This window comes from Natator depressus, chromosome 10 (assembly GCF_965152275.1).
Source record: "Natator depressus isolate rNatDep1 chromosome 10, rNatDep2.hap1, whole genome shotgun sequence".
In the NCBI taxonomy this organism is placed as follows: Eukaryota; Metazoa; Chordata; order Testudines; family Cheloniidae; genus Natator; species Natator depressus.
Window position 1 is genome coordinate 83660656 of NC_134243.1, and position 27655 is coordinate 83688310.

The 27655-nt window shown below is 46.9% G+C and overlaps 1 protein-coding gene across 7 annotated transcripts in view; it reads left to right on the forward strand.

Annotated features, from left to right (window-relative positions):
• The window catches only part of PPIP5K1 (diphosphoinositol pentakisphosphate kinase 1), a 135508-nt gene that overhangs the window by 99068 nt on the left and 8785 nt on the right, over positions 1–27655 (forward strand). For 4 of the 7 annotated variants that reach the window (XM_074966727.1, XM_074966728.1, XM_074966729.1 and 1 more), the window contains 2 exons: positions 23490–23627; positions 24080–24193. In XM_074966727.1, coding sequence (XP_074822828.1) covers positions 23490–23627; positions 24080–24193 — 252 coding nt within the window. Of the gene's footprint in view, positions 1–4136; positions 4317–23489; positions 23628–24079; positions 24194–27655 lie in introns of all 7 variants that reach the window. The other 3 variants (XM_074966726.1, XM_074966724.1, XM_074966725.1) reach the window with 1 other exon arrangement.

Sequence of the window (27655 nt, forward strand, 5' to 3'; positions counted from 1 at the left end):
AACAGCAGGGATCCCTAGCATTTCCTCTAGCCAAGCTGCCCCTCAGCACAGTGGCCTTGGTAGCTCTGGTTCTCTCCTGGTCTCCCACCTGCACAGTGTCGCTTGCAATGCTAGTCCCTCTCATGTCCCCCCCCCCCTCCCCAAATCTCTCTTCATCCCCCACCCAACATGATGGCATTAGTAGGGCTGGTCTCACCTTTTCACATGCACCCTCCCCCCAAGCATCATGTCATTGGAGAATTCACTTTTAATCTCACAAACAAATATGGTCGCAAAGGAAGGTTGTGGAATGTTCATTGACATTCAAAAGGGCAGCGCCTTTCTCCTTTTGCTGTGGGAAATCTTCCGCACTGAACCCATGAAACTCAGAGACTGGGCTCCATATTTGTTCCCCGCTTAGCCAGGAGGGAGGGCAGCTGCAGTACAGTCTGCTTTGCTCTCCCCACCCTAACAGCAAGGAATAGGGAAGAGTGGCTCTGCTCCTTGTGTTCTCCAGCTCCCCTGCTCTGTGTAGCTCCTAACCTGATGTAATTCTGTGCATCTTTAGATGTTATGAAGACAGTTGGTTCTCCTGGTCTGTCAAATGGCTCATAAGTATTTGCTCTCTTAAGCCTTGAACAGAAATGTTCAGAAAAATTTTGTTTTACAGCTAACATTCCTACCCATTCCTCATGGATAGGGAGTGGCTGGGACTGGAGCAGGTTATTAAGAGTCATGAGTAGAAGTACTTCTCTCTTAGTTGGGTTAGACTGTCTCTTCTCAACCTGAATGCTGGTGCTCAGTAAACACTCTGTGATCTAGAAGATGAGTCTAAGAACAGAAAAGAACCATCATAAAGCACAAAGCTAGGGTCTGGCTAGTTTCTGAAGGGTGTGTCTGCACAGCCAAAGGTCTGCATGGGCTAGCCTGCCTGCACTGGCTGGATTTGCGCTGGTTCAGATTACAAGAAGAGGGAAAACAGGGCAGCATGGGCTTCAGCATGGATAGTTCAAGCCTGACACAGACCCTGAGTAATGCTCGGCAAACTAGTGCACTTTGAATGCTGCGCTATACGTCTTTGCTGCTGCTGTCACCCACACTAGTGGGATTCATGCTAGCTCAGGTAGCTTAGCCTGTGTACAGCTTCTGGTGCATAGACATACTGAGTCTCCGAGCAGGTCAGACCATGGGAGAAATTACCAGGTGGACTCGGTCTCATTCTGTGCAAAGGGAGCAGCTGCATGGCTCATTCCGGTATCTTTCTGAAAATAGTTTGGTAAGCACATGTGGCATGTGGAAGCCAAGCTCTTCCTTTATGGAGCAGCCTTCCATAGGCCACCCCCCACTGTAACAGCAGCCTGATGCCCATAGAGAGATTATAGAGGGAAATAGGGCACCCGCAGTGTGTGTGTTGGGGAAAAAAAGTGCACAGAGCATAGGGCTCTTTAATCCGTCCAGACAGAAACAACATGAGATCCAATGGCTGGGAGGTGGAGCCAGACAAATTTTTAAAAAACTTTCTACAAATACATTAGAAGCAGAGGAAAACCAAGGACAGAGTAGGCCCATTAATCAATGAGGGGGGAAAGATAATAGCAGAAAATGTGGAAATGGCAGAGGCGCTTAATGACTTCTTTGTTTCGGTTTTCACCAAGAACGTTGGTGGCAATGGGATGTCTAAAATAGTGAATGCCAGTGAAAATAAAATAGGATCAGAGTCTAAAATTGGAAAAGAACAGGTCAAAAATTACTTAGACAAGTTAGATGTCTTCAAATCACCAGGGCCTGCTGAAATGAATCCTAGAATATTCAAGGAGCTGACTGAGGAGATATCTGAGCCATTAGCGATTATCTTTGAAAAGTCATGGAAGAAGGGAGAGATTCCAGAAGACAGGAAAAGGGCAAATATAGTACCCATCCTTAAAAAGGGAAATAAGGACAACCCAGGGAATTACAGACCAGTCATCTTAACTTCTGTATCTGGAAAGATAATGGAGCAAATAACTAAGCAATCAATGGGCTTAAATTGCAGCAAGGGAGGGTTAGGTTGGACATTAGGAAAAACTTCCTAACTGCCAAAGTGGTTAAGCACTGGAATAAATGGCCTGGGGAGGTAGTGGAATCTCCATCATTGGGGATTTTTAAGAGCAGGTTGGACAAACACCTGTCAGGGATGGTCTAGATAATACTTAGTCCTGCCTTGAGTGCGGGGGACTGGACTGGAACGCGTTACCTAGGGAGGTGGTGGAATCTCCTTCCTTAGGAGTTTTTAAGGTCAGGCTTGACAAAGCCTTGGCTGGGATGATTTAATTGGGGATTGGTCCTGCTTTGAGCAGGGGTTTGGACTAGATGACCTCCTGAGGTCCTTTCCAACCCTGATATTATATGACTAGATGACCTCTTGAGGTCCCTTCCAGTTCTGTGATTCTGTTAAATGCAGACTGGAAATCAGGTGCACATTTTTAACAGTGTAGGGTAATTAACCACTGGAACAACTTACCTAGGGACACGATGCATTCCCTGTCTAAATCCAGACTGGAAGTCTCAATTGAAAAGATCTGCTGTAGCTCGACTGCAAGCGATGGGCTTGATGCAGGAACCACTGGGTGAAATTATCTGCCCTGGGCCAGAGGCTGGACTAGATAATCATAATAGACCGTTCTGGCCTTAAAATCTGTGACTCCAGGAGGAACTGGGCACCAATATTATGAATCCCACAGTGTGTGAAGGGAAGGAATTTAGTCGTCTTTCCACACTGCCTTGAGGATGACAATACAATTCTATGGAGCGGGGCTGATACGTTTCCCAGTGTTTCTTGGCACTCTCGTCGTCTTGGAGAAAGATCTTGGAGTCATCGTGGATAGTTCTCTGAAGACGTCCACGCAGTGTGCAGTGGCAGTCAAAAAAGCAAACGGGATGTTAGGAATCATTAAAAAAGGGATAGAGAATAAGACGGAGAATATCTTATTGCCCTTATATAAATCCATGGTACACCCACATCTTGAATACTGCGTACAGATGTGGTCCCCTCATCTCAAAAAAGATATATTGGCATTAGAAAAGGTCCAGAAAAGGGCAACTAAAATGATTACGGGTTTGGAATGGGTCCCATATGAGGAGAGATTAAAGAGGCTAGGACTTTTCAGCTTGGAAAAGAGGAGACTAGGGGGGGATATGATAGAGGTCTATAAAATCCTGAGTGGTGTGGAGAAAGTGAATAAGGAAAAGTTATTTACTTGTTCCCATAATATAAGAACTAGGGGCCACCAAATTAATTTAATGGGTTGCAGGTTTAAAACAAATAAAAGGAAGTTCTTCTTCATTCAGCACAGGGTCAACCTGTGGAACTCCTTGCCTGAGGAGTTTGTGAAGGCTAGGACTATTACAGCATTTAAAAGAGAACTGGATAAATTCATGGTGGTTAAGTCCATTAATGGCTATTAGCCAAGATGGGTAAGGAATGGTGTCCCTAGCCTCTGTTTGTCAGAGGGTGGAGATCACTTGATCATTACCTATTAGGTTCACCCCCTCTGGGGCACCTGGCATTGGCCACTGTCGGTAGACAGGATACTGGGCGGTTGGACCTTTTGGTTTGACCCAGTATGGCCATTCTTATGTTCTTATGGGGGCTGTAAATAACTTGTGCCCCTCTGCATTTTCAGAACCTCCAGGTGATCTGTTCTCAGCTAATTTCTCAGCCTCCCTGCTGGCTATTTTCCACCCTTGCTATGCTCTCCAAACCATACATTTTTCTTCCCCATACACAGTGCTCAGGATTCTGGCACCAAAGGCTGTATCTGGATTTCTTGGTTCAGTGGGAGAAGGGCCAGGCCTGGGCCTATCTTTCTTGTTTTGTAGCCCAGCCTGGATCTTAATTACACACAGGCTAAAAATGTGTTCCTGGGGTTTGTTCATTTTAGAAAAACTAAAATCTTGGAAAGAAACAACCTAAATATAAACGAGCTCTTCAATGGGATTGTACCCTGGGGGCTGAAGGTTCAGCGTATTGGGTGGTGAGGAGAGTGCTCTTCCTACTCTTTGGGGCTGGGGGTTCAGCTCATGGCCTCTTCCCCACCTGTCTCCATTTTCTCATTTCTCAGCTACCCTCTCTCTCTCTCTCTCTCTCTCTCGCCTTCTGTGGTTCCCTTCTCCTGTAGATGTGCTTGAACACCACCGTGTTGCCCAGCTGCTGTGCCGTTTTTCCTCTGACTATGCCATGAGACGGAATATCTCCTTGGATGCCACTCTGGCCCACCACCTACCTCAGTGTTCCTACCACCTGCGTCTCTTCAGGAGCTGGCTGATCTCAGGCCAGGATGACTTGGAGTGCCTCTACGGTACTGCACGCTGCAGCTGCCTTAAGCCCACGCTCTTGTAGCTGAGCGGGGGGTGCTGTCTGCTTGAGAATGCAATGTATGCTGTGCTTTCTAAACTAGGGAAAGCATTTCCCTCTCTGCCTCTCTGAGAGCCTCAGGTTGGTGCTGCAGTGAGGCATGTGGGTGGTTGCATCAGGGCAGTTTTGGAGCCTGAGGAAGGTACTTTCAGTGTAGGGCTAATCATAGAATCATAGAATATCAGGGTTGGAAGGGACCTCAGGAGGTCATCTAGTCCAACCCCCTGCTCAAAGCAGGACCAATCCCCAATCAAATCATCCCAGCCAGGGCTTTGTCAAGCCTGACCTTAACTTCCAAGGAAGGAGATTCTACCACCTCCCTAGGTAACGCATTCCAGTGTTTCACCACCCTCCTAGTGAAAAAGTTTTTCCTAATATCCAACCTAAACCTCCCCCACTGCAACTTGAGACCATTACTCCTTGTCCTGTCCTCTTCTACCACTGAGAATAGTCTAGAACCATCCTCTCTGAAACCACCTCTCAGGTAGTTGAAAGCAGCTATCAAATCCCCCCTCATTCTTCTCTTCCGTAGACTAAACATTCCCAGTTCCCTCAGCCTCTCCTCATAAGTCATGTGTTCCAGACCCCTAATCATTTTTGTTGCCCTTCGCTGGACTCTCTCCAATTTATCCACATCCTTCTTGTAGTGTGGGGCCCAAAACTGGACACAGTACTCCAGATGAGGCCTCACCAATGTCGAATAGAGGGGAACGATCACGTCCCTCGATCTGCTCTCTATGCCCCTACTTATACATCCCAAAATGCCATTGGCCTTCTTGGCAACAAGGGCACTTCTGTGTAATAACTTCTGTGTAGCTGTTAACTTTGTGCTCTTCGTCCTTGGCAATTGCACAGTGCCTCCTTCCTCTAGTCAGAGTGGGTACTTGTGCTTCTCTTGTGGAGCCATGGCCAATGTGGATTGGGGTGCTTTCATCTGTCTGAGATGCTGCTCCAGCAGCTTGATGGACTGCTGATATAACACTCTTTCTCCCCATGCCCAATCCCCAGAGAAGTGTAATCCCCATGTCCCTTCAGTTTAATAAAGGAGGTGAGGTGGATGACTGCTGTGTGGAGAAGGATGGAGAATCGGGAGACATAGCATAAGAATGACCGAGCAGCCTGAAACCCATGAGATAAACCTGTTGCTTCTTCGAGTAGTGTGCCTATGGGTGCTCAGTGTCAGGATGTGCGTGCGCCTGTGCATTCTGGATTGGAGACATTTTGTCAGCTGTATCTGTGAGTTTGTGCCAGAGCCTTAGGCACCCTCATGCTCCACTACGAGGGCATGTAGGGAGGGGTGGACCCGCTGCCATTCCCGGTTCCTTCTCAATCACTTGCAGTTTGAAACCGAGCATCACGGTGTTTGCTAGCTGGCGTCAAGGCTGGCTACGCCTCTTGTGAAAATTTTCTTTTTCTTAGTATTTTTTTCTTTATTTTAGTTTAGCACAATTTGTGCTTTTTAATAGGTTCCCCACCCCTTCCTCTTTTTTGCCCAATTCAGGCCTTTGATCCATGGGCTCAAGTGTGGGTTATGCCCAGGCCCTTGGGCTTCAAACCTGCCAGACATGCCATAAATCTTTCCCTCACAACAATGGACATTTAAGCTGCCTCAGGGAGTCTCACGTCCCTTCCAAATGTCCAGTCTGCTCAGGGTTTAAGAGTAGATCTAAGAAATTGAGAGAACAGGCTCAAACTCCTGTTAATGGAGCATTTGCTGAGACCCACAGGATCTGAGTCATCCCCCTATATGTCAGATGCTCAGAGAGCTCCGGTGACCCATCTCTTCTGTGACAGTAAGCAAAGACCTGGGGGCCCTTCGGAACCATCTAAACCATTGAAGAAGAGAACGCCGCCTTTCCCAGAATAGGAGAAGAGAAAGGGAAAGTCAACCTCTCAGTCTGGGTCTCAGGAGATGTTGTCCCCCATTATGGGTACCTCTGAGGCTCCCATCCCCTTTGGAACTGAGACCACAGCACTCGCTAAGGTCACTATGCTGCATATCAAGAAACCGTCTGGTAAATTACCTGAAGTGGTACTTACATTGCCACTGGACTCCGTGCCTCCAAGATGTAAGCACTCCAGAGCTAAGCCAAAATCATTGTCTGTACTGCCTCTAGCAACCAGACATAAAGGATGTGCTGACTGTACTTTAGTACCATCTCGGTAACAACAGATGTAGTAAGAGGCCCTGAAACATAAACCCTTGTATCAGAGGCCTGGTCTGAGACCTAAAGCCTGAACCAAAGTACTTCCAGGCATTGCTAAGCAAAGCTGGGCTGTGAGCCAGAGGCAGGCCCTAATTGCAGAACTTGGCAAGAAAAGGACTCCTAGAAAGCACGCGCTAATGATATAAGTGGTAATAAGAGGAACGTGTGCCAAGATGGCACCTGAACATCCCGGTACCAGGACACTTCACAGAGATAACAAGGAACAGCCAGGTGCATCCCAAAGCAGGGTCAAAAGGACAGCATGATGGACAGATCTGTTTGTTTGAACCAACATGATCAAAGGGGGAGACAGCACCCTAATGAGTCAAGGGGCTGTACCTCAATACGTCAGTAGGGATGAGTAATCTGTCCTGCAACTGTATAAAAATAGGTCTGGGAGCGCATATCTTTGTCCAGCCTAGGGGGCAGTGGAGTGTCCTGCCACTGACTGAGCTGTGTCCATTGTCTATAGGAAACTATTACTGTGCTTTGTTTGACAATAAACCTGGCCAGGTGCCTTCATGCCTTACTAGAGTCCGTGGTCTTTGGGGGTTCTCTCGGGGTCTGCTGTGTCGGCTATCTGCAGAGCTGGGGCAGCACACAGAGGGAACATGCACGCAGCCAACTGTTATTGAACCAGAGCAGAGCACCTCGCCGGTGGCTATTGACACCACCAGATAGTCTGACTCCCAATGTTTCCTACCTGGGGTCCCCAGTACCATCCAATCTTTTGATCCATGTGGAGCTTTGGATCCTGGAGTACCCTGAGTCACCTCTGCTGAGGGGTACTGAAAGACACTCCCCACTGGTGTACGGCCTCATCTGCTGGAGTCTGCGTTTCCTCCACTACTGTCTTCAACCATGTCTCATCCTCCAGTGCCATCACAGCCTCCAGTCCTCCCTTGAGGGTACACAGACACACTTCTCTCAGTTACTGACTTGACACTGTCTGGTACCTTCATATCAACAGCTTCCAGTATTGATGCAATTACAGGCCCCTTTTTGGGCCCTGGTACTGACTCAACCACCGGTACCAACATCATTTGCCCCTCCAATTGAAACAGAAAATGACACATCTAATTTTGAAGTGTCATAAAGCGTTCCTCTTTTCAACCTCCTTCACTCAGAGTACCTCCTGATCATGAAATTCCTATCCAGGCGATACCTCTGAACCCTGGCAAGGACAACAGTGGGATCCTGTCCCTTACAGCCACCACAGTAGGCTTATTGGAGCACTGGAGCCCCTTATGGTGACCAGTTCTACAGGGTCCCATCTCGTAGGAGGGCACATCAAGAGCAGCAGCTAGCACCCTTGGGTCCTTCCACACAGCAGGATCTTACAGGGAAGCAAGAGCAACCTATGGAAGAAGAATCTTTGCCTTCCCATACATCCTTCTGCTCCCCAGACAAGGCTCATGCCTCCCTCACCATCTTATACTGACGGTTTCAAGAATTTCAGGATCTTATGAAGCATATAGTGTAGACCCTATATATTCCATTGGGGGAGATACAGGAACCTCAAACACTCCTTGATGGACATCCTTCACACATTTCCTCGGGGCAAAATTGCCTTTCCCATTAATGCTGCTCCACTGGCCCCTGCACATTCTGTGTGGCAAATCCCAGCTACTATACTGCCTACGTAAAAGCCGACAGACAAAAAGTGCTACCTCCCTCCCGAAGGATCAGAATATTTCTTTTCCATCCTACACTCAACTTCCTGGTCGTGGCAGCAGTCAACAAATGGAACAGACAACATCTGTTCCATTCTACTTTGTCTGATAAAGAACAAAAAAGACTGGACCTTCTGGGTATGAAAAAGCTACCCTTCAGCCACACTGCAGTTCAGAGCAGCCAGTTACCAAGCCCTGATACCAAAACACAGTTTCATGAATTCTTCCCAGTTTTCATCCTTTTGTTGACCACTTGCTACAGGATCACAGGGAACAACTTCAAGCCCTCATAACAGCCTCACTAGAAGCCACTGACGTAGTTGCTCGTTCCCTGGCTACAGCAATAGTCGTGTGCAGAGCTTCTTGGCTGCAGTCCTCTGGTCTGTGTTGGGAGGTACAAAATACCCTCAAACTGTCCCTTTGAGGGACCCATGTTGTTCAGTGATGCCGTGGATGGGTCCGTTCACTCTAAGGACTTTAGGCCATGCTACAATCTCTGGGCATCTATACACCTATGACAAAGAGAAAGTACAGTAGGTTGCAGGTGGCTCAGTGGTCAAACCCAGTCCACTGCCAGCCCACAAGAACTGCTGAGCCCCCAAGGAAGAAGCTCAGGTTCTCTGAGAGGACAGTCCTCTATTGTGACCTCCCAATTGGCAACATCTTCAAAACGACCATTTTGACCTGGCGGTCTTGGGTCATGAACTCTCTCTCCTGCTCCAGATTTTACACTGCATCTATCCCACCTCCTCCCCTATGGGGACCGTCTCACCCATTTCCTTCCTTCCTGGGAGCCCATCACCTCAGACAGATGGATCCTACAAGTGATATCTACAGGTTACTCCATCCAGCCACACTCCCTCCCTCTTCAGGGACTCCTCTGATGGGAGTCTCTTGAGGCAGGAGATACAATCCTCCTAACACTGGAGGCAGTTGAACCCATCCCACTGGTCTTTGTCTGGAAAGGATTTTATTTCCGGTACTTCCTGGTCCCAAAGAAAAAGCGGGGATGGAGACCGGTTCTGGACCCAAGGACACTAAACACCTTTGTCCATGCTCAGCAGTTCAGAATGGTAACCTTAGTAGCGATGATTCCTCTCTGGAGTCGTGTTTTGTCTTTTGGTTTGTCTCCCTCAGTCTCCGAGATGCTTATTTCTATATAGCTATACATCCTCACACAGGCATTTCCTACGCTTTAGGGTGGGCAGAGACCAGTAGCAGTATCATGTCCTACCTTTTTGGCCTTTCCACTGCTCCAAGGGTCTTATCAAAGTTGTGTTGACCACCACAGCCCTTCTTCATCAGATGGGAATAATCTTTTTTTTCTCTTTGTGGATGATTGGCTCCTGAAAGGTCAGTCATTCCTCGAAGCAGACTGCAACCAGCAAGGCCCTATCTCTGTTCCAGTCACTGGTCCTCCACTTCACTCTCACACCCACCCCATGAATAGACTTTGTGGGAGCTACTCTGGACTCCTCCACTGCCGGAACATACTTGCCCAGGGACAGATTTGACACTATCCAGCCTTGTCTTGACAATACAACAGAGCCAGCAGAAGCTTAAGTACAACATCTGGGCCATATGGCAGCCTGTACGTTTGTGGTATCCTTGGCAAGACTATGCTCCTGGTGTCTTCAGGCCTGGCTCAGAACCATTTACATCCGCAACAAACACCGCCTATACAAGCCAGTGCCTGTACCCTGGAGGGACTGCTAGTCTCTAAATTGGTGGAAGGATCTGCAGAATGTGTGCATAGGGGTTCAGTTCTTACAGCCCTCTCCACAGGAATCATCACTACAGATGCCTCTCTGATAGGAGGGGGTGCATGCTTTCAAAACCCTCATAGCCAGGGCAAGTGGTCCCCTCGAGGCAATCCTCCATATTGATGTATTAGAGCTCTGAGTGGTTCTTTATGTTCGCCAGCACTTCCTTCCACGCATCAGGGGCCTGTCAATAAGCATGCTTCTCTGTGGTCCAGCACTAATGTATTATATTGATCGGCAAGGAGGAGCAAGATCCTGATCCTTATGCACCGAATCCATAAAACTGTGAATCTGGTGCGTATCAGTGGTTTATCTACCAGGACTACTGAACGCAGTAGACATTTCAGCGTCAAACGTGAGTGGGAACTGAACAATGAGGTATTCCAAGAAATCTGTCTTACCTGGGACCATCCACAGACCGAGCTCCTTGCAGCTCTATCCAATGAAAAGTGCAGGCAATTCTGCCTGAGGGAAGGGCACAGCCACAACTCAATGGGAGATGCCCTAATTATTCCTTGGCCTCACATAGTGCTGTGTGCTCATCCTTCTGACTCCCCTATTGCTCAAGGGTCTGAACAAATTGAAACAATAAAAATTAGTAGCCATTTTCATAGCTCCGCCATAGCTGAGAGAGGTATGGTTCCAAGAGCTGGTTTGAATACCTCTGACTGCATCTGCACCTTCCCCTGACAGTGAATCGTCTCACCCAAGAGTTGGGCTCTGTCACCCCCTGAACCTCTCAGCACTTCACCTCCAGGAGTGGCTACCAGATGGCTCTCTGGTATAGAATTATTTTGCTCCCCAAAGGTGCAAACAGTGCTGCTTCACAGTAAAAAACCTATAATGAGAAAAACTTACCTGCAGAAGTGGAAATTCTTCTAGAGTTGGTGCAGTCACCAATCTCTCTTTCCTCTTGACTCCCGTCTAACACACGTTCTCAATTACCTCTTCAATTTAAAAACCTACAGGATTATCTCGGCGTTCAATTAGAGTTCACCTAGCTGCTGTTGCAGCCTTTAGCTCCCCCACTGAGGGACTTTCAATCTTCACCCACCCAACCATGATGAGGTTTCTCAAAGGCCTCTTCAACCTATTCCCTCCAGTTAAAGAACCAACTCCACCATGGGACCTCAACCTAGTCCTCAGTGCGTTGAGGAAATCCCCATTTGAACCTATGGCAAACTCTTCCCTCTTCCATCCTCTTAAAACCTCATTCCTTATAACCATCACCTTGGCCAGGAGGATAGGGGAGCGTGGAGCCTTGATGGCTGACCTGCTGTGCATGGTGTTCAGTTGTGCCAGGGTGACACTATGTCCACACCCTCGCTTCCTTCCTAACGTAGCCTCAGAATTCCACATCAACCAACAGATTCACCTACTGGTGATTTTATCCCAAGCCTTTGTATGCTGGGGTGTAAAGAAAAGGTCTTGCCTTTTTCAAGACAGGACTCGGTCCTTTAGGGCTACACCGAGACTTCTTATCTCAATTGCAGAATGCATGAAAGGACGGGGGATTTTCACTCGCTGTCCAAATGGGTTGCAGGATGCACCTTAACCTTCAACGAAGATTTAAGCAGTTTGCTCCCCTTCGAGAGTTATGGCTCACTCCAACAGGGCTCAATCTACCTCTGTTGCCCTGCTGAGAAACATACCTATCCCAGCAGAGCAGCCACCTGGTCTTTGATACGCATGCTCTCCCAGCACTATGCTCTTGTCACTGTTCCCATAGCTGATGCGGCTTTCAGTGACCCTGTTGTATGATCTTGACTGAATCCACCTCCTCAGCACCCTTCTCCATGTTGAAGATGTTGCTCAGGAGTACCCCTAGGGACTCTGCTTGAAAGAGAGGTTACTTACCTTGTACAGTAACTGGAGTGCTTCAAGATGTGTGTCCCTATTTGGTGCTCCATTACCTATCTGCCTCGGAGTCTCTTGGTGAACTTTTGCCATTGAAAAGGAACTGGAGTGGCAGCAAATTTGCCCCCCTATATGCCCTCATACTAGAACATGAGGGTGTCTAGGGCATAGGCTTGGACCCACAGACACTGTTGACCACAAAAAAACCCCTCTGATCCAGGGTGCACAGGTGTGCACACATCCTAGCATAGAGCACTCACAGAGAAACAGATATCTCGAACTCTAGTTACTGTACAAGGTAAGTAACCTCTCCTTTGGAAATGCATGGAAAGTGAGCTGCTTGAGGGAGGTGCACTGCTTTTCAGAGAGGCCGGATTAATGTAGGACTGGAGAGCTGCTTGTGTGTCTGCATTGCATGGCATCTGTTTCATTTATGGGAATTGGTCCCTGCTTGTAAGGGAGTGGGCAGGGAATTTCAGCATCAGATCTAAATGGTGTGATAGCTTCCTGTTCCTCTGTGTGTTTCTCGTCTTCAGGAGTGTGGAAATCTTGGGGGTAGTGCCTCTGGCTGGTTTAAAGTGGGTAGGAGGCGATATCCTTTTCTGTGAAAGGAAATTATCCATCTGGTGCTGGCCAGCCCAGATATTCTTACACTATAAAACCTGCTGGTGTATGTGGTTTGCTGAACCGTGTGTGTTGTGTTGCATCAATCCGCTTTTCCTTTCTGAATTGAAGAAGAAAGGGGGACAGGTGCAGAAAGGTTGGCTTTTCACACTGTGAAGAAACAGACCCCAGGTTCTGAAGATGCGGAAGAAGGGGAATTTCTGCAAAACAATTTGGTTTTTCTCAATATGGCCCTTGTCATCCATCAAGAGATGAGATGGCTGTTGCTGTACCAATGTGATTAGAATTATCCTTGGTCTCCTAGCAACAAAGACTAAAAAGAGGCAAGATTGCTTCAAGGGAAGAGGGGGTTGGACAAACCAGGCTGCTCTGAAGCTAGAGCAGAGAGCTGTCCCTGCTGGAGATCTCGCCGATCTCTTTCCTGTGTCTACTAGAGCTCAAACAAGAACCCAAGCTTTGTCCCCTGATATCCCAACCATTGTAGCTGGATGTTTTGAGGGGTCATGGAGCATGTTTATTGTTAAAGCACAAGAGAGGTATGTGTCTAATGCTAAGGAAATTAAAAACTAAAATAGTTCAGTGTTATAGTTTTGAGTTGTAAAGAGAAAGCTAGTGATTAAAACCCACTTAATTAGAACATTGTAGTTAGAACCAAGAAGAAAAGAAATCGACAGGAGAAATCAGAAGATTCCAGTCCAAAAACTGAAGTATCCAAGTCTTGACTAAAAACTTACTTTTTAACAAAATAAAATATTGGCATAGATGGAACAGAGTTCTTATGGAAGTTGTGACAGGGATAATGCCTTTAGTGACTTAAAAACTTATGCTCTCAAATGTCATGACAGTCACCATCTGTGTGAGTTCTCATTAAAGATTCAAATATAAAAAAAAAAGTTTGAAATTTTTACAGCAGGTTGTGTCTGATTTCAGTGGTCAAAGCAAATGTTAGAACAAGGTTCAAAAGGTGAAAATATACGACTCTTTTAAAGACCATTCCAAACTGTCCTCTAATTAACTTCAAACTTAAATCATTGGGGAAAGACGACACAGAAGAAACTTTATGCAGAAAGGAGTAGTTGTTCTTCAAGGGCTTTTGCATGTTTCCAGGCCTGGCCACAAACTGAGTTAAGCTCACTCAGTGTTAGCCACTCAGACGGATTGATTTATATTTCAGAAGCCGGTTTAGTTAAATTGGTGCAATGGGGATGATGCCTTGGCACCTCACACCTTCTGAACCTTCTGGAAAATCATCTCTATCAGTATTACCGAAGAACCGTGGCACTGGGAACACAACACTGCTACACCTCAGGGAAGTTCAAGCTTTAGTACTTCTGGATGGATAAAGTTGATACAAGGCCCTCTCCTACATCTGATAACGGCTATACATACAGAATTCCTTGCCTTCTTTGAAACCTGGAGATAGAAGGTATAGCACCCAAAATCTGTAACTTCTTAATTTTGTTCTCTGGTTTGAGTGTTTCCCGGGCACTTGCATCACGTTTTCCAGCCTTTCTTTGCAGCTCTGAAAGCTAGAAACTATTTTTAAAAAAGTTTTTTAAAGCTGGAATTCTTCTGCAGTCTCTCGATCGTACGAGATACGACTTTAAGGAAAACACCATCCATTACGAGACTCTGATGTGTTTGAGCCTCAGCTGTGCTCGGCTGTATTTCTCAGGCTTTACCATCCATGGCTGAGTTGAAGACTGAGGGCTTACTATTTAAAGGACATGGGCACTTTAGTGCCAAAATGAATAAGGTGTAAGAGAAACTGAAGAACACCCGGGCTACAGTGCTCTCTGCATTTATCTCAGCCTACTACCACCAGGGAGAAGGCTCACTGGCTTTGCTGTCGGCTACCACAGACAGTTACCGCATCATCTCTACATGTGGTCTGGAGAGGTGTGGGGAGGAGGTGAGCCCCTGCTGCCCATCATTGCAGAATCAGTGCCCCCTCCATGTACAATTAATAAGAACAACAGTGAAGGCCTTTCTGGACTTCATGGAATCTCTAGCTTTCTCCCTTTTCAGGATAAATTCTGCTTAGGGGACATTTTATATTTTTAAGGTCCTTTTTTGGAAGGGATGTAGCATTTGGATAGATGGAGATGTCTGGTTAAAGCTTGTGGGTAAAGAGCAATGGGATGCCATATGCAACCAGATGTTTCAAAAATCTTATCCCAGCAGGGTGTAGAACTTGCTCAGTCAGGGCTACTGTTCTCTCTGTGGCCTGTTTCAGGCATTTCTGTAATGCTGAGAATTGTAGAGCAATTACTTGGAGTTCACTCCACATATTCACCAAATACTATTTTCCCCCTCTGATTTTGGGCTGGAGAGAGTGATGCTACAATCTTTATTTAATTGAGAATTCCTCAGCCCACCTTCCACCTGGTCTGGACAGCTCATGAATCTCCCCAGAGTGGGAATGCTTAAAGGCCCTCGGAGAGGTTACTTAACTTTTCTGTCCCTTCCTTTCCTGCTCCTGTGACTCCTTAATATGTCAGTCATTTCATCCACCAGTGAAATGCAGCTACTTCTGGCATGCAGTGTGACTGTCCAGCCTGCCTGTGGCTTAATGGTGCTCAGCAATGTACACAACAATGTGTGAGTGAGCTGGAAGAATACAGTATCCATGTGAAACTTCAGGAGGTATAGTCCTAGCTAGGATATAATTACTCGAGTTGTAATATGGCCGGGGCTGAGCAGTGAGCATCTCAAATTTTGTTTCTCATCTAACAGCACTGTGCTCTCTGCCACTGCTCTGGGACATAGGTGCAGTACCGAAAGAAATGGAAGAGTGCTCTGTACTGAGTCACCTCCCCCACTCTCGGCAGTACATGCACTTTTCGTGGAGTTCTGTATCGAAATAGTTTAATCAGAACGGAGTCTGCTCAACATCTGAGGTCTATTGAGATTGTCCCTTAGATCTGTTAGTTACAAACCCATGTTGCTTAGTGTTTTACATAATCCTCTAGCTTTTTACAGGGTTTTCTCTTAATATTTATTGTATATTTAAACAAATAATAAAATTTCAGCAGCAGCTGGAGTTCTTTTCCTGTCATTGCACAAAAATTTGTGAGCTGTGTCCACACCATCCTTTTCCTCTAGTGAGGATTAACTGGGTTTGGGATTCACACCAGCTGCTATCATGAAAACTTCATTAAGAGTTTTAGCAGACATATGCAGCATACGTGCCGCTCCTTGGCTGGGGTTGGCTTTGGGGCATTGTCCACCCATCCTTCAGTGTGATGTCACTTGGTGCCAAACCAGCCTGAATTAGCAATGAATGAAAAGTGTACCTCTGATGGTTGCTTGGTGGTCTCTCTGTGTGCAGTTGGGTTTTTAGTGCACAAGTATCACAAAACTACCACCCAAATCCTGCCTTAAAACTCTCCTCTCCACAATGCCTACAAAAACCTCAACAATGGCTAGATAGCAGTGGGAAGCTAACAAGTACCCTCTCATGGTCACTGTGTCCTCCCGCATCTGTTCTCTCACTTATGACTTAGATTAGGGGTGGGCAAACTTTTTGGCCCAAGGGCCACATCGGGGTGCGAAACTGTACGGAGGACCGGGTAGGGAAGGCTGTGCCCCCAAAACAGCCTGGCCCCGGCCCCCTGACTGCCCCCCTCAGAATCCCCCACCCATCCAACCCCCCCTGCTCCTTGTTCCCTGACCACCCCTTCCCGGGACCCCACCCCTGTCCCCTGACTGCACAGACCCCTATCCACTCCCCTGCCCCCCCCCAACCTCTGCCCTATCCAACCGCTCCCTGTCCCCTGACTGCCCCCCAGGACCTCCTTCCCCATATCCAACCCCCTGGCCCCGACCACCTTACCATGCCGCTCAGAGCAGCATGTCTGGAGCTGTGCCGCCCGGCTGGAGCCAGATGCGCTGCCCTACGTGAGTGCGCAGCCCCACTGCCCAGAGTGCCGCCTGCCCGGTGACGTGGCTGCGGAGGAGGGGGAAAAGCGGGGAAGGGGCCAGGGGCTACCCTCCCCGGCCAGGAGTTCAGGGGCTGGATAGGACAGTCCCGCGGGCCGGATGTGGCCCGCAGGCCGTAGTTTGCCCACCTCTGACTTAGATTGTAGCTCAGGGGCAGGGCCCATCTTTATGTGTGTATCTGTAAAGAGGTTAGCACTGTGGGGCCCTGATTCTTGATTGGGGCTCTAGACGCTCCTGCCTGCAAATAATAATTAAGATCTTAGGCACCATAGAGGAGCCAAGATAGATAAGCGACATAAGCAAAAAGAAAAGGAGTACTTGTGGCACCTTAGAGACTAACAAATTTATTTGAGCATAAGCTTTCGTGAGCTACAGCTCACTTCATCAGATGCATGCAGTGGAAAATACAGTAGGGAGATTTATATACACAGAGAACATGAAACAATGGTGTTACCATACAGACTGTAAGGAGAGTGATCAGGTAAGGTGAGCTATTACCAGCAGGAGAGCCGGGGGGGGGGGGAAAAGCCTTTTGTAGTGATAATCAAGGTTGGCCATTTCCAGCAGTTGACAAGAACATCTGAGGAACAGTGGGGGGTGGAGGGGTGGAATAAACATGGGGAAATAGTTTTACTTTGTGTAATGACCCATCCACTCCCAGTCTCTATTCAAGCCTAAGTTAATTGTATCCAGTTTGCAAATTAATTCCAATTCAGCAGTCTCTCGTTGGAGTCTGTTTTTGAAGTTTTTTTGTTGAATTGCCACTTTTAGGTCTGTAATCGAGTGACCAAAGAGATTGAAGTGTTCTCCAACTGGTTTTTGAATGTTATAATTCTTGACGTCTGATTTGTGTCCATTTATTCTTTTACGTAGAGACTGTCCAGTTTGGCCAGCGTACATGGCAGAGGGGCATTGCTGGCACATGATGGCATATATTACATTGGTAGATGTGCAGGTGAACGAGCCTCTGATAGTGTGGCTGATGTGATTAGGCCCTATGATGGTGTCCCCTGAATAGATATGTGGACACAGTTGGCAAAGGGCTTTGTTGCAAGGATAGGTTCCTGGGTTAGTGGTTCTGTTGTGTGGCGTGTGGTTGCTGGTGAGTATTTGCTTCACGTTGGGGGGCTGTCTGTAAGCAAGGACTGGCCTGTCTCCCAAGATCTGTGAGAGTGACGGGTCGTCCTTCAGGATAGGTTGTAGATCCTTGATGAGGCGTTGGAGAGATTTTTAGTTGGGGGCCGAAGGTGACAGCTAGTGGCGTTCTGTTATTTTCTTTGTTGGGCCTGTCCTGTAGTAAGTGACTTCTGGGTACTCTTCTGGCTCTGTCAATCTGTTTCTTCACGTCAGCAGGTGGGTATTGTAGTTGTAAGAATGCTTGATAGAGATCTTGTAGGTGTTTGTCTCTGTCTGAGGGGTTGGAGCAAATGCGGTTGTATCGTAGAGCTTGGCTGTAGACAATGGATCGTGTGGTGTGGTCTGTGATGAAAGCTGGAGGCATGTAGGTAGGCATAGCGGTCAATAGGTTTCCGGTATAGGGTGGTGTTTATGTGACCATCGCTTATTAGCAGCGTAGTGTCCAGGAAGTGGATCTCTTGTGTGGACTGGTCCAGGCTGAGGTTGATGGTGGGATGGAAATTGTTGAAATCATGGTGCGATCTCCCTGGCATTGAATTTCCCTCTTGGTAGTTTCAGCTGTGGGGTCAGAGTGGACATAGACCATGGGGACCCCTCTTTCCCTGCAGTCTGCAATGAGAGCCATTGGCTGGGGACAGTGTCTGTGAAGCTAGGACCTCACACTGTTGTGTTCATGTAAAGGCCACAAATAAACTTCTCTTTGTTAAGCTAATTAGATAATTACAGGAGTCAAGGAAGGCTCAGATAAGTTAAAGGGTGACTTAATCACCATCTATAACTACCTACATGGGGTCAGATATTAAGTAGTGGGCTCTTGAGTCTAGCAGAGACAGGTATAACAAGAGCCAGTGGCTGGAAGTGGAAGCTAGACAAATACAGACTGGAGATAAGGTGTGATATATTTTTTTTTTTTTTTAAAGGTGAGAGTAATTAACCACTGGAACAGTTTCCCAAGGGTTGTGGTGAACTCTCCATCCCTGACCATTTTTAAATCAAGACTGCATGGTTTTCTAAAAACTGTGGTCTAGGGATTATTTGGGGGCAGTTCTCCGGCATGTGCTATGCAGGAGGTCAGGCTAGATGGTCACAATGGTCCCTTCTGGCCTTGGGATCTATAAGAACTCCTGCCCTCTCTTTTCATCTGCTGCTGCTATGCATGGAATACCCTCCCTGAGCTGGCCTGCAAGGCATGCCCTCCCAATTCAATCCCTTTTCACAATCCACTTCTGCCATGATGCCTATACGAAACTATCAAATGGACGCTTTCAGAGTAGCAGCCGTGTTAGTCTGTATTCGCAAAAAGAAAAGGAGGACTTGTGGCACCTTAGAGACTAACCAATTTATTTGAGCATAAGCTTTCGTGAGCTACAGCTCACTTCATCAGATGCATTCAGTGGAAAATACAGTGGGGAGATTTATATACATAGAGAACACTTCAATCTCTCTGGTCACTTGATTACAGACCTAAAAGTGGCAATTCTTCAACAAAAAAACTTCAGAAACAGACTCCAACGAGAAACTGCTGAATTGGAATTAATTTGCAAACTGGATACAATTAACTTAGGCTTGAATAGAGACTGGGAGTGGATGGGTCATTACACAAAGTAAAACTATTTTCCCATGTTTATTCCACCCCTCCACCCCCAACTGTTCCTCAGATGTTCTTGTCAACTGCTGGAAATGGCACACCTTGATTATGTGATATGTGCCAGCAATGATCCTCTGCCATGTACATTGGTCAAACTGGACAGTCTCTACGTAAAAGAATAAATGGACACAAATCAGACGTCAAGAATTATAACATTCAAAAACCAGTTGGAAGTGGATGGGAACCTGGGAGGCAGACACCATGAGATGGTCAAGTTCAGGATCCTGACACAAGGAAGAAAGGAAAGCAGCAGAATACAGACCCTGGACTTCAGAAAAGCAGACTTTGACTCCCTCGGGGAACTGATGGGCAGGATCCCCTGGGAGAATAACACGAGGGGGAAAGGAGTCCAAGAGAGCTGGCTGTATTTTAAAGAATCCTTATTGAGGTTACAGGGACAAACCATCCCGATGTGTAGAAAGAATAGTAAATATGGCAGGCGACCAGCTTGGCTTAACAGTGAAATCCTTGCTGCTCTTAAATACAAAAAAGAAGCTTACAAGAAGTGGAAGATTGGACAAATGACCAGGGAAGAGTATAAAAATATTGCTCGGGCATGCAGGAGTGAAATCAGGAAGGCCAAATCACACCTGGAGTTGCAGCTAGCAAGAGATGTTAAGAGTAACAAGAAGGGTTTCTTCAGGTATGTTAGCAACAAGAAGAAAGTCAAGGAAAGTGTGGGCCCCTTACTGAATGAGGGAGGCAACTTAGTGACAGAGGATGTGGAAAAAGCTAATGTACTCAATGCTTTTTTTGCCTCTGTCTTCACGAACAAGGTCATCTCCCAGACTACTGCACTGGGCAGCACAGCATGGGGAGGAGGGGACCAGCCCTCTGTGGAGAAAGAAGTGGTTCGGGACTATTTAGAAAAGCTGGACGTGCACAAGTCCATGGGGCCGGATGCGTTGCATCCGAGTGTGCTAAAAGAGTTGGCGGATGTGATTGCAGAGCCGTTGGCCATTATCTTTGAAAACTCATGGCGATCGGGGGAGGTCCCGGACGACTGGAAAAAGGCTAATGTAGTGCCCATCTTTAAAAAAGGGAAGGAGGAGGATCCTGGGAACTACAGGCCAGTCAGCCTCACCTCAGTCCCTGGAAAAATCATGGAGCAGGTCCTCAAGGAATCAATTATAAAGCACTTAGAGGAGAGGAAAGTGATCAGGAACAGTCAGCATGGATTCACCAAGGGCAAGTCATGCCTGACTAATCTAATTGCCTTCTATGACGAGATAACTGGCTCTGTGGATGAAAGGAAAGCAGTGGACATGTTGTTCCTTGACTTTAGCAAAGCTTTTGATACGGTCTCCCACAGCATTCTTGCCAGGAAGTTAAAGAAGTATGGGCTGGATGAATGGACTATAAGGTGGATAGAAAGCTGGCTAGATTGTTGGGCTCAACGGGTAGTGATCAATGTCTCCATGTCTAATTGGCAGCCGATATCAAGTGGAGTGCCCCAGGGGTCAGTCCTGGGGCTGGTTTTGTTCAATATCTTCATAAATGATCTGGAGGATGATGTGGATTGCACCCTCAGCAAGTTTGCAGATGACACTAAACTGGGAGGAGAGGTAAATACGCTGGAGGGTAGGGGTAGGATACAGAGGGACCTAGACAAATTGGAGGATTGGGCCAAAAGAAATCTGATGAAGTTCAACAAGGACAAGTGCAGAGTCCTGCACTTAGGACGGAAGAATCCAATGCACCGCTACAGACGAGGGACCGAACGGCTCGGCAGCAGTTCTGCAGAAAAGGACCTAGGGGTTACAGTGGATGAGAAGCTGGATATGAGTCAACAGTGTGCCCTTGTTGCCAAGAAGGCCAATGGCATCTTGGGATGTAGAAGTAGGGGCATTGCCAGCAGACTGAGGGACGTGATCATTCCCCTCTATTCGACACTGGTGAGGCCTCATCTGGAGTACTGTGTCCAGTTTTGGGCCCCATACTACAAGAAGGATGTGGAAAAATTAGAAAGTCCAGCGAAGGGCAACAAAAATGATTAGGGGACTGGAACACATGCCTTATGAGGAGAGGCTGAGGGAACTGGGGATGTTTAGTCTACGGAAGAGAAGAATGAGGGGGGATTTGATAGCTGCTTTCAACTACCTGAAAGGGGGTTCCAAAGAGGATGGCTCTAGACTGTTTTCAGTGGTAGCAGATGACAGAACAAGGAGTAATGGTCTCAAGTTGCAGTGGGGGAGATTTAGGTTGGATATTAGGAAAAACTTTTTCACTAGGAGGGTGGTGAAACACTGGAATGCGTTACCTAGGGAGGTGGTGGAATCTCCTTCCTTAGAAGTTTTTAAGGTCAGGCTTGACAAAGCCCTGGCTGGGATGATTTAGTTGGGGATTGGTCCTGCTTTGAGCAGGAGGTTGGACTAGATGACCTCCTGAGGTCCCTTCCAACCCTGATATTCTATGAATAGCTCACCTTAAGTGATCACTCTCTTTACATTGTGTATGGTAACACCCATTGTTTCATGTTCTCTGTGTATATAAATCTCCCCACTGTATTTTCCACTGCATGCATCTGATGAAGTGAGCCGTAGCTCACGAAAGCTTATGCTCAAATAAATTTGTTAGTCTCTAAGGTGTCACAAGTACTCCTTTTCTTTTTATCAAATGGAGACGTCTGCTTCCTCGACCATCCCATGAAAAGCCCTTGCTCATTCCACTAGACCTTGCTTGGAAGCAGTGTAATGTGAGGTATCCTCTCCTCTTGTGGCTGTTGTGTTACCCCTATCACATCTTGTCTAAATTTTGTTTGTAAGCTCCTTGCCATGGGGAAACCTCTCCTCTCTGTTTTGGGAGATGTCTGGGAAGCCTTTGGGCACTGTTTGTCACAGTGGCTGGGTGTGCACCTGCAGCAGGGTTGTAGAGTGCCCCTCTGCTGCTCTGTCTTCTTGAAAGGTTGCAGGGTGAGAGTGCACCAGGCTGTGGCATCTTCATGTGATGTGCTCCTGTCAGCCTGCAAGATGATTCTGCATGCGCAAATACTTGTTCTCCTTAGCTGGTGCCTTGCAGGGATGGGTGAGATGACCTGACCACACCAAAACATGGATGGGCCATTGCAGCACAGAGTTGTTGGACTTGTAACTACACCAAGCAGCCTCCAGAAGTCTCTCAGTAGATACATGGCTTTCCACTGCTTTCAGGGTTTTTAGCAGCTCCATGCATGACATTTTTCATCAGTGAGGACAAATTACTGAGTCCCTCTCAGGATCAGAGGGGGCAGGTTTGGGAGAGGCAGGAACTTTCCAAGGCAGCTTGGGGAGCCGGGGTGAATGGGCAGCATTGAAGTGGGGGATGGGAACCTGGGACAGCCTAGAAAGAGGGTGAAGGGAACATGGAGGCAGGAGTGCCTGGAACAGCTTCCCCCATTCTGCCTTGGTCTCTTCCCGTCAGCCTCCTTCCTGCCGCTAGCAGTTCTGCGCTAGCTTAAAGCCCATAGAGGGGGACGAAGGAGGGTCGAGAAGAGAGACAGCATTGCTGCTCTCTGTTATAGTGGCTCTGGGGTCAGAAATGTCGTCTCATGGGGACTCCTGCATCCCTGCTGGGTGTGAGATCTGAGCAAGGGCAGCCCAGTGAGTGAGTGTCTTGTGAAATGCCTGGCCCTGGTAGCATTGGATTTGGTGGCTACTGGAATTGAGTGCGTAGAAGTTTGTGAAAGGTGCCAGGGAGGAACTGGGCTCTAGTGCAGCCTCCTTTTGTTTGTGGGAAACCCTGCCAGGCCCATGTGGGCAAGAGGGGGCACCAGCTGGTTTTTGTGGGAATGGGCGGCTGCTGCTGCTGCTTGCCTTCAGTTTGTAACTCACTGTTTCTTTAGTTAAATGGTGTTATGGGGGCGAGGCACATTTTAGGACAGAGAAAAAGTCTCATCACAAACTTAAGGCACCAGAAATGGGAGCCATTTTCCCATTAAGGTTTTGCTGACTTTCTCCAGAGGGGCTGCTATGAGCTGTTGGGCACATGATGAATTCTTCCACAACAATCAAACAAATGCCAGTAATTTAGTAAAATGGCCACAAACTGGGCAGCAGAGAGGTGATGTGTGCTCCCCCCTCTGGCTGTTTATGCCTGTGCTCGTGCTCTTAGGCTTGTTGTTGCTTAGTGACAATTTTCCTGGCCTAGATGAGGTGAATTTGGGTCTGGGGTTCATAGTGGGCCCACCTTGTCTGGTTTGGGAGACTGCTTCCCTCTCAATGGTGAATGATCCTGCATGCGACCAAGTCACTGTCTGCTGTATTTATTTTCTGCCTGGGTTTCTTGCAGGTTTTGAAGGCTGCTCCATGGTTCCCACCATTTACCCACTGGAGACCCTGCACAACTCCCTCTCTTTGCGACAGGTCAATGAGTTCCTGACATCTGTGTGCAGGAGTTACAGCAACTCGCACTCTCGAGCATCCACAGGTACTGGTGGGGGAGGGCCTGGCAATCCCTGAGACCCTGCGAAAAGGAGGAGGACAACAGGAGCAGTGGAAGATCCATTGGCGGGCAGTGGGGCTGGCCAGGACACTGTGAAGTCCTGTTTATCCTCTGTCCTCCTTGTAGAATGGAGGGGCAGATTGAAAAGGTTAAGGCTAGTAATAAATGCCAGTTAGAGTAACTGCTCCAGAGCCTGCTGGTCCAGTGAGGTGATTCATGGGTGGCCCTGCATGGTTATGTGAGATATAAGAGGCAATCAATCAAAAGTAGCTTCTAACTGCGGGTGGGGGTGGGCACTACAGGTTGCTTGTAGATCTGCAGAGGGCCTAGATTCTGTTGTGGCTGGAGCAGCAGCCTGGTATTTTCCACTCTGGGGTGTTAATCCACGTGGTTGATGGAATTTGTGTGGCCTCATATGGATGTTCTGTCTCTTCAAGCTCTGTTTGATTCCATGATTGGAAGCCAGACACCCGGTGACCCCTTCATGCCTCAGAGAATCCTCTCATCCTCATCTCTGCCATTGCGCCAGCGCTCTGACAAACCGCCATGGTGTGAGTGTTTCCTTTCTTTTATGGAGGGATTGATTTGTGGTAGCTGGGCTAAATGGTGGCTGCGGCGGGATGCCAAGATAATGGGCTTGGAGGGTTTGCAGGCGGGAGAGGAATTGCTTAGGGGAGTTCCACGGATAAACCTGGGAGAAATGGGATATAATTGAGTACAAAGAAAACATGTAGCCTGTCTACTGTATTGGGAAAATCTTCCTGAAGGAGAAAGATATCCATCTACCAAACAGTCCTGCAAGAGAAGGGGTGGAAGCTCCGTCATTGACACATTAACAACTCTAGTGGACAGAGTCTCCCCAAGGATACTGTCGGGGCCACTCCTGTACTGTCCCCTGAGTGTGGGGATGGACTGGATGGCACCTAAGAGGTGTTTCCATCTCTAATGTGTCTGATTCTCCCTCACAAATAGCAGTGCCTTTTGATCCAGGAGGCCACAGTGTTCCCTTCTTTACTATTTTAGTTGTAGGCTTTTCTTTGTCACTCATCACAGCCACAGCTGAGCTTCACAACCTCTTTGGGGCAGATGGGTGGTATTAACCCCCTTGGGGCCCCAGAGAGGGGACGGGATTCACACCGGGTTACAGAGCAAGCCAGTGACAAAACTAGGAACAGGAATACAAAACTCTTGAGTCTCCATCCAGTGCTTTCACTGCACCTCATTCACCCACTCCTTCTAAGGGTGGCTGAGGCCAGGACGCTCCCTCCACTCTGTTGTAAGGGGCAGCACTTCTCACAGTGACTGTGATTGCATTTGAAAATAAGGTTCATCTCACCTCTAGGTCCTTTGTTTGAGTCTTTTCCCTGTTACGCAGCGGTCAAAAGTACATCCGGCATTTCTGTCTTTGCTGGGGGTGGGAGTCTCCTCTCCCTCATGCTCCTTGGAGCTCACAGCAGGAGGGCAGGGCTAGGACCTTCTTCCCAAAAGTTACACCTCCAAGGTTCATGCCTTTGTTCTGCTCCTGGTCATATCTAATGCGGAATTCTCCTCATCACACCAGATTTTGAGCAAATAGACCTCTCTGCTTTGGGCTAGGTACTGGCTTTATTTTATTGGCTTTGTTGTCATGAAACTGGGGCTTTCTTCCTTCTGTACTCTCTAGCAACTCAGTATGGAGTCAAAGACTGAGGCAAGCAGGGCTAAAGCGTAGTGCCCCTGCTCTACCTACAGCTCTTGACCGTCATAAATCCCAGGCCGCTGGACAAAGCCGGAAGGCTCTCTGTGCCAAAAAGGTGAGGCTGAGGGAGGCCACGGAGGTGAGCAGGTGGGGTTCTCATCCTGGCAGGTTGCACAGCAGCCATGCTCCCCTGTTCTTGTGGCATTCTCAGGACTTCCAGATGTAAAAAAAAACCCTTCCAGGGAGACAGACTCCTCCCTCCTCTGACACATCTACTGACCTATATGGGGGAGGGGCAGGCAGGTGTGAACCCTTGCAATCTGGATCCTGAAGTCTGGTCCTGCCAACCTAGCATAAGATGTGGGTTTTCGAGGTTTCAGGTGCCATCAGGTTTTTATTTTCTCTGAGCTTAGCAGCCTAGCTACTTCAGGAGATGCTGATGAAAAATCAGTATTCGTCAAGTGGCATTGCATATTCCCACTTACGGGTATTGCATCACCTGTTGGCACCTAATGGTAGAACCTTCTCTAAGCAATGCTCGTTAGAGCACACGTGCCCCCTTAAACTCTTCCTCTGAGTGGCTATGTAGGGGAACAGCTGCTATGCCAGATGGAGTTGAACCACTCCAGTCCCTTGTTAGTTTACAGTTTAGTTTTTAGTATAAAGTAGTTTAAGTGCAGTATAGTTATGACTAGGGCTGTCAAGCGATTAAAAAAATTAATTGTGTGATTAATTGCACTGTTAAAAATAGAATATCATTTATTTAAATATTTTTGGATGTTTTCTACATTTTCAAATATATTGATTTCAATTACAACACAGAATACAAAGTGTACAGTGCTCACTATATTTTTTTTCAAATATTTGCACTGTAAAAAACAAAAGAAATAGTATTTTTCAAAATTCACCTAATACAAGTACTGTAGTGCAATCTCTTTATCATGAAAGTTGAACTTAGAAATGTAGACTTATGTATAAAAAATAACTGCATTCAAAAATAAAACAATGTAAAACTTTAGAGCCTACAAGTCCACTTAGTCCTACTCCTTGTTCAGCCAATCGCTCAGACAAACAAAATTGTTTACATTTACCAGAGATAATGCTGCCTGTTTCTTGTTCACGTCACCTGAAGGTGAGAACAGGCATTCTCATGGCACTGTTGTAGTCGACATTGCAAGATATTTATGTGCCAGATGCGCTAAAGATTCATATGTCCCTTCATGCTTAAACCACCATTTCAGAGGACATGTGTCCATGCTGATGATGGGTTCTGCTCAATAACGATCCAAAGCAGAGCAGACCAATGCATGTTCATTTTCATCATCTGAGTCAGATGCCACCAGCAGAAGGTTGATTTTTCTTTTTTGGTGGTTCGGTTTCTGTAGTTTCTGCATCTGAGTGTTGCTCTTTTAAGACATCTGAAAGCATGCTCCACACCTCATGCCTCTCAGATTTTGGAAGGCACTTCAAAAACCTTCAGTTGAGTGCTGTATTATCCTTAGAAATCTCACATTGGTACCTTCTTTGCATTTTGTCAAATCTGCTGTGAAAGTGTTCTTAAAATGAACATGTGCTGGGTCATCATCTGAGACTGCTATAGCATGAAATATGTGGGTAAAACAGACATACAATTCTCCCCCAAGGAGTTCAGTCACAAATTTATTTAATCCATTTTTTTTAATGAGCATCAGCATGGAAGCATGTCCTCTGGAATGGTGGCCGAAGCATGAAGTGGCATATGAATGTTTAGCATATCTGGCACGTAAATACCTTGCTACACTGGCTACAAAAGTGCCTTGCAAATGCCTGTTCTCGCTTGCAGGTGACATTGTAAATAAGAAGCAGTCAGCAGTATCCCCCATAAATGTAAACAAACTTGTTTGTCTTAGTGATTGATTGAACAAGAAGTAGGATTGAGTGGACTTGTAGACTCTAAAGTTTTACATTGTTTTGTTTTTGAGTGCAGTTATGTAACAAAAAAAAATCTACATTTGTAAGTTACGCTTTCACAATAAAGAGATTGCACTATGGTACTTGTATGAGGTGAACTGAAAAATACTATTTCTTTTATCATTTTTACAGTGCAAATATTTGTAATAAAAATAATAATGTAAAGCGAGCACTGAGCACTTTGTATTCTGTGTTTGTAATATAAATCCATATATTTGAAAATACAGAAAAACATCCAAAAATATTTAATAAATTTTCAATTGGTATTCTATTGTTTAACAGTGCAATTAATCGCGATAATTTTTTTTTAATCGCGTGAGTAAACTGCGATTAATCAACAGCCCTAGTGATGATGTTTCCTGTGCACTCTCCAACCCTCAAGCCC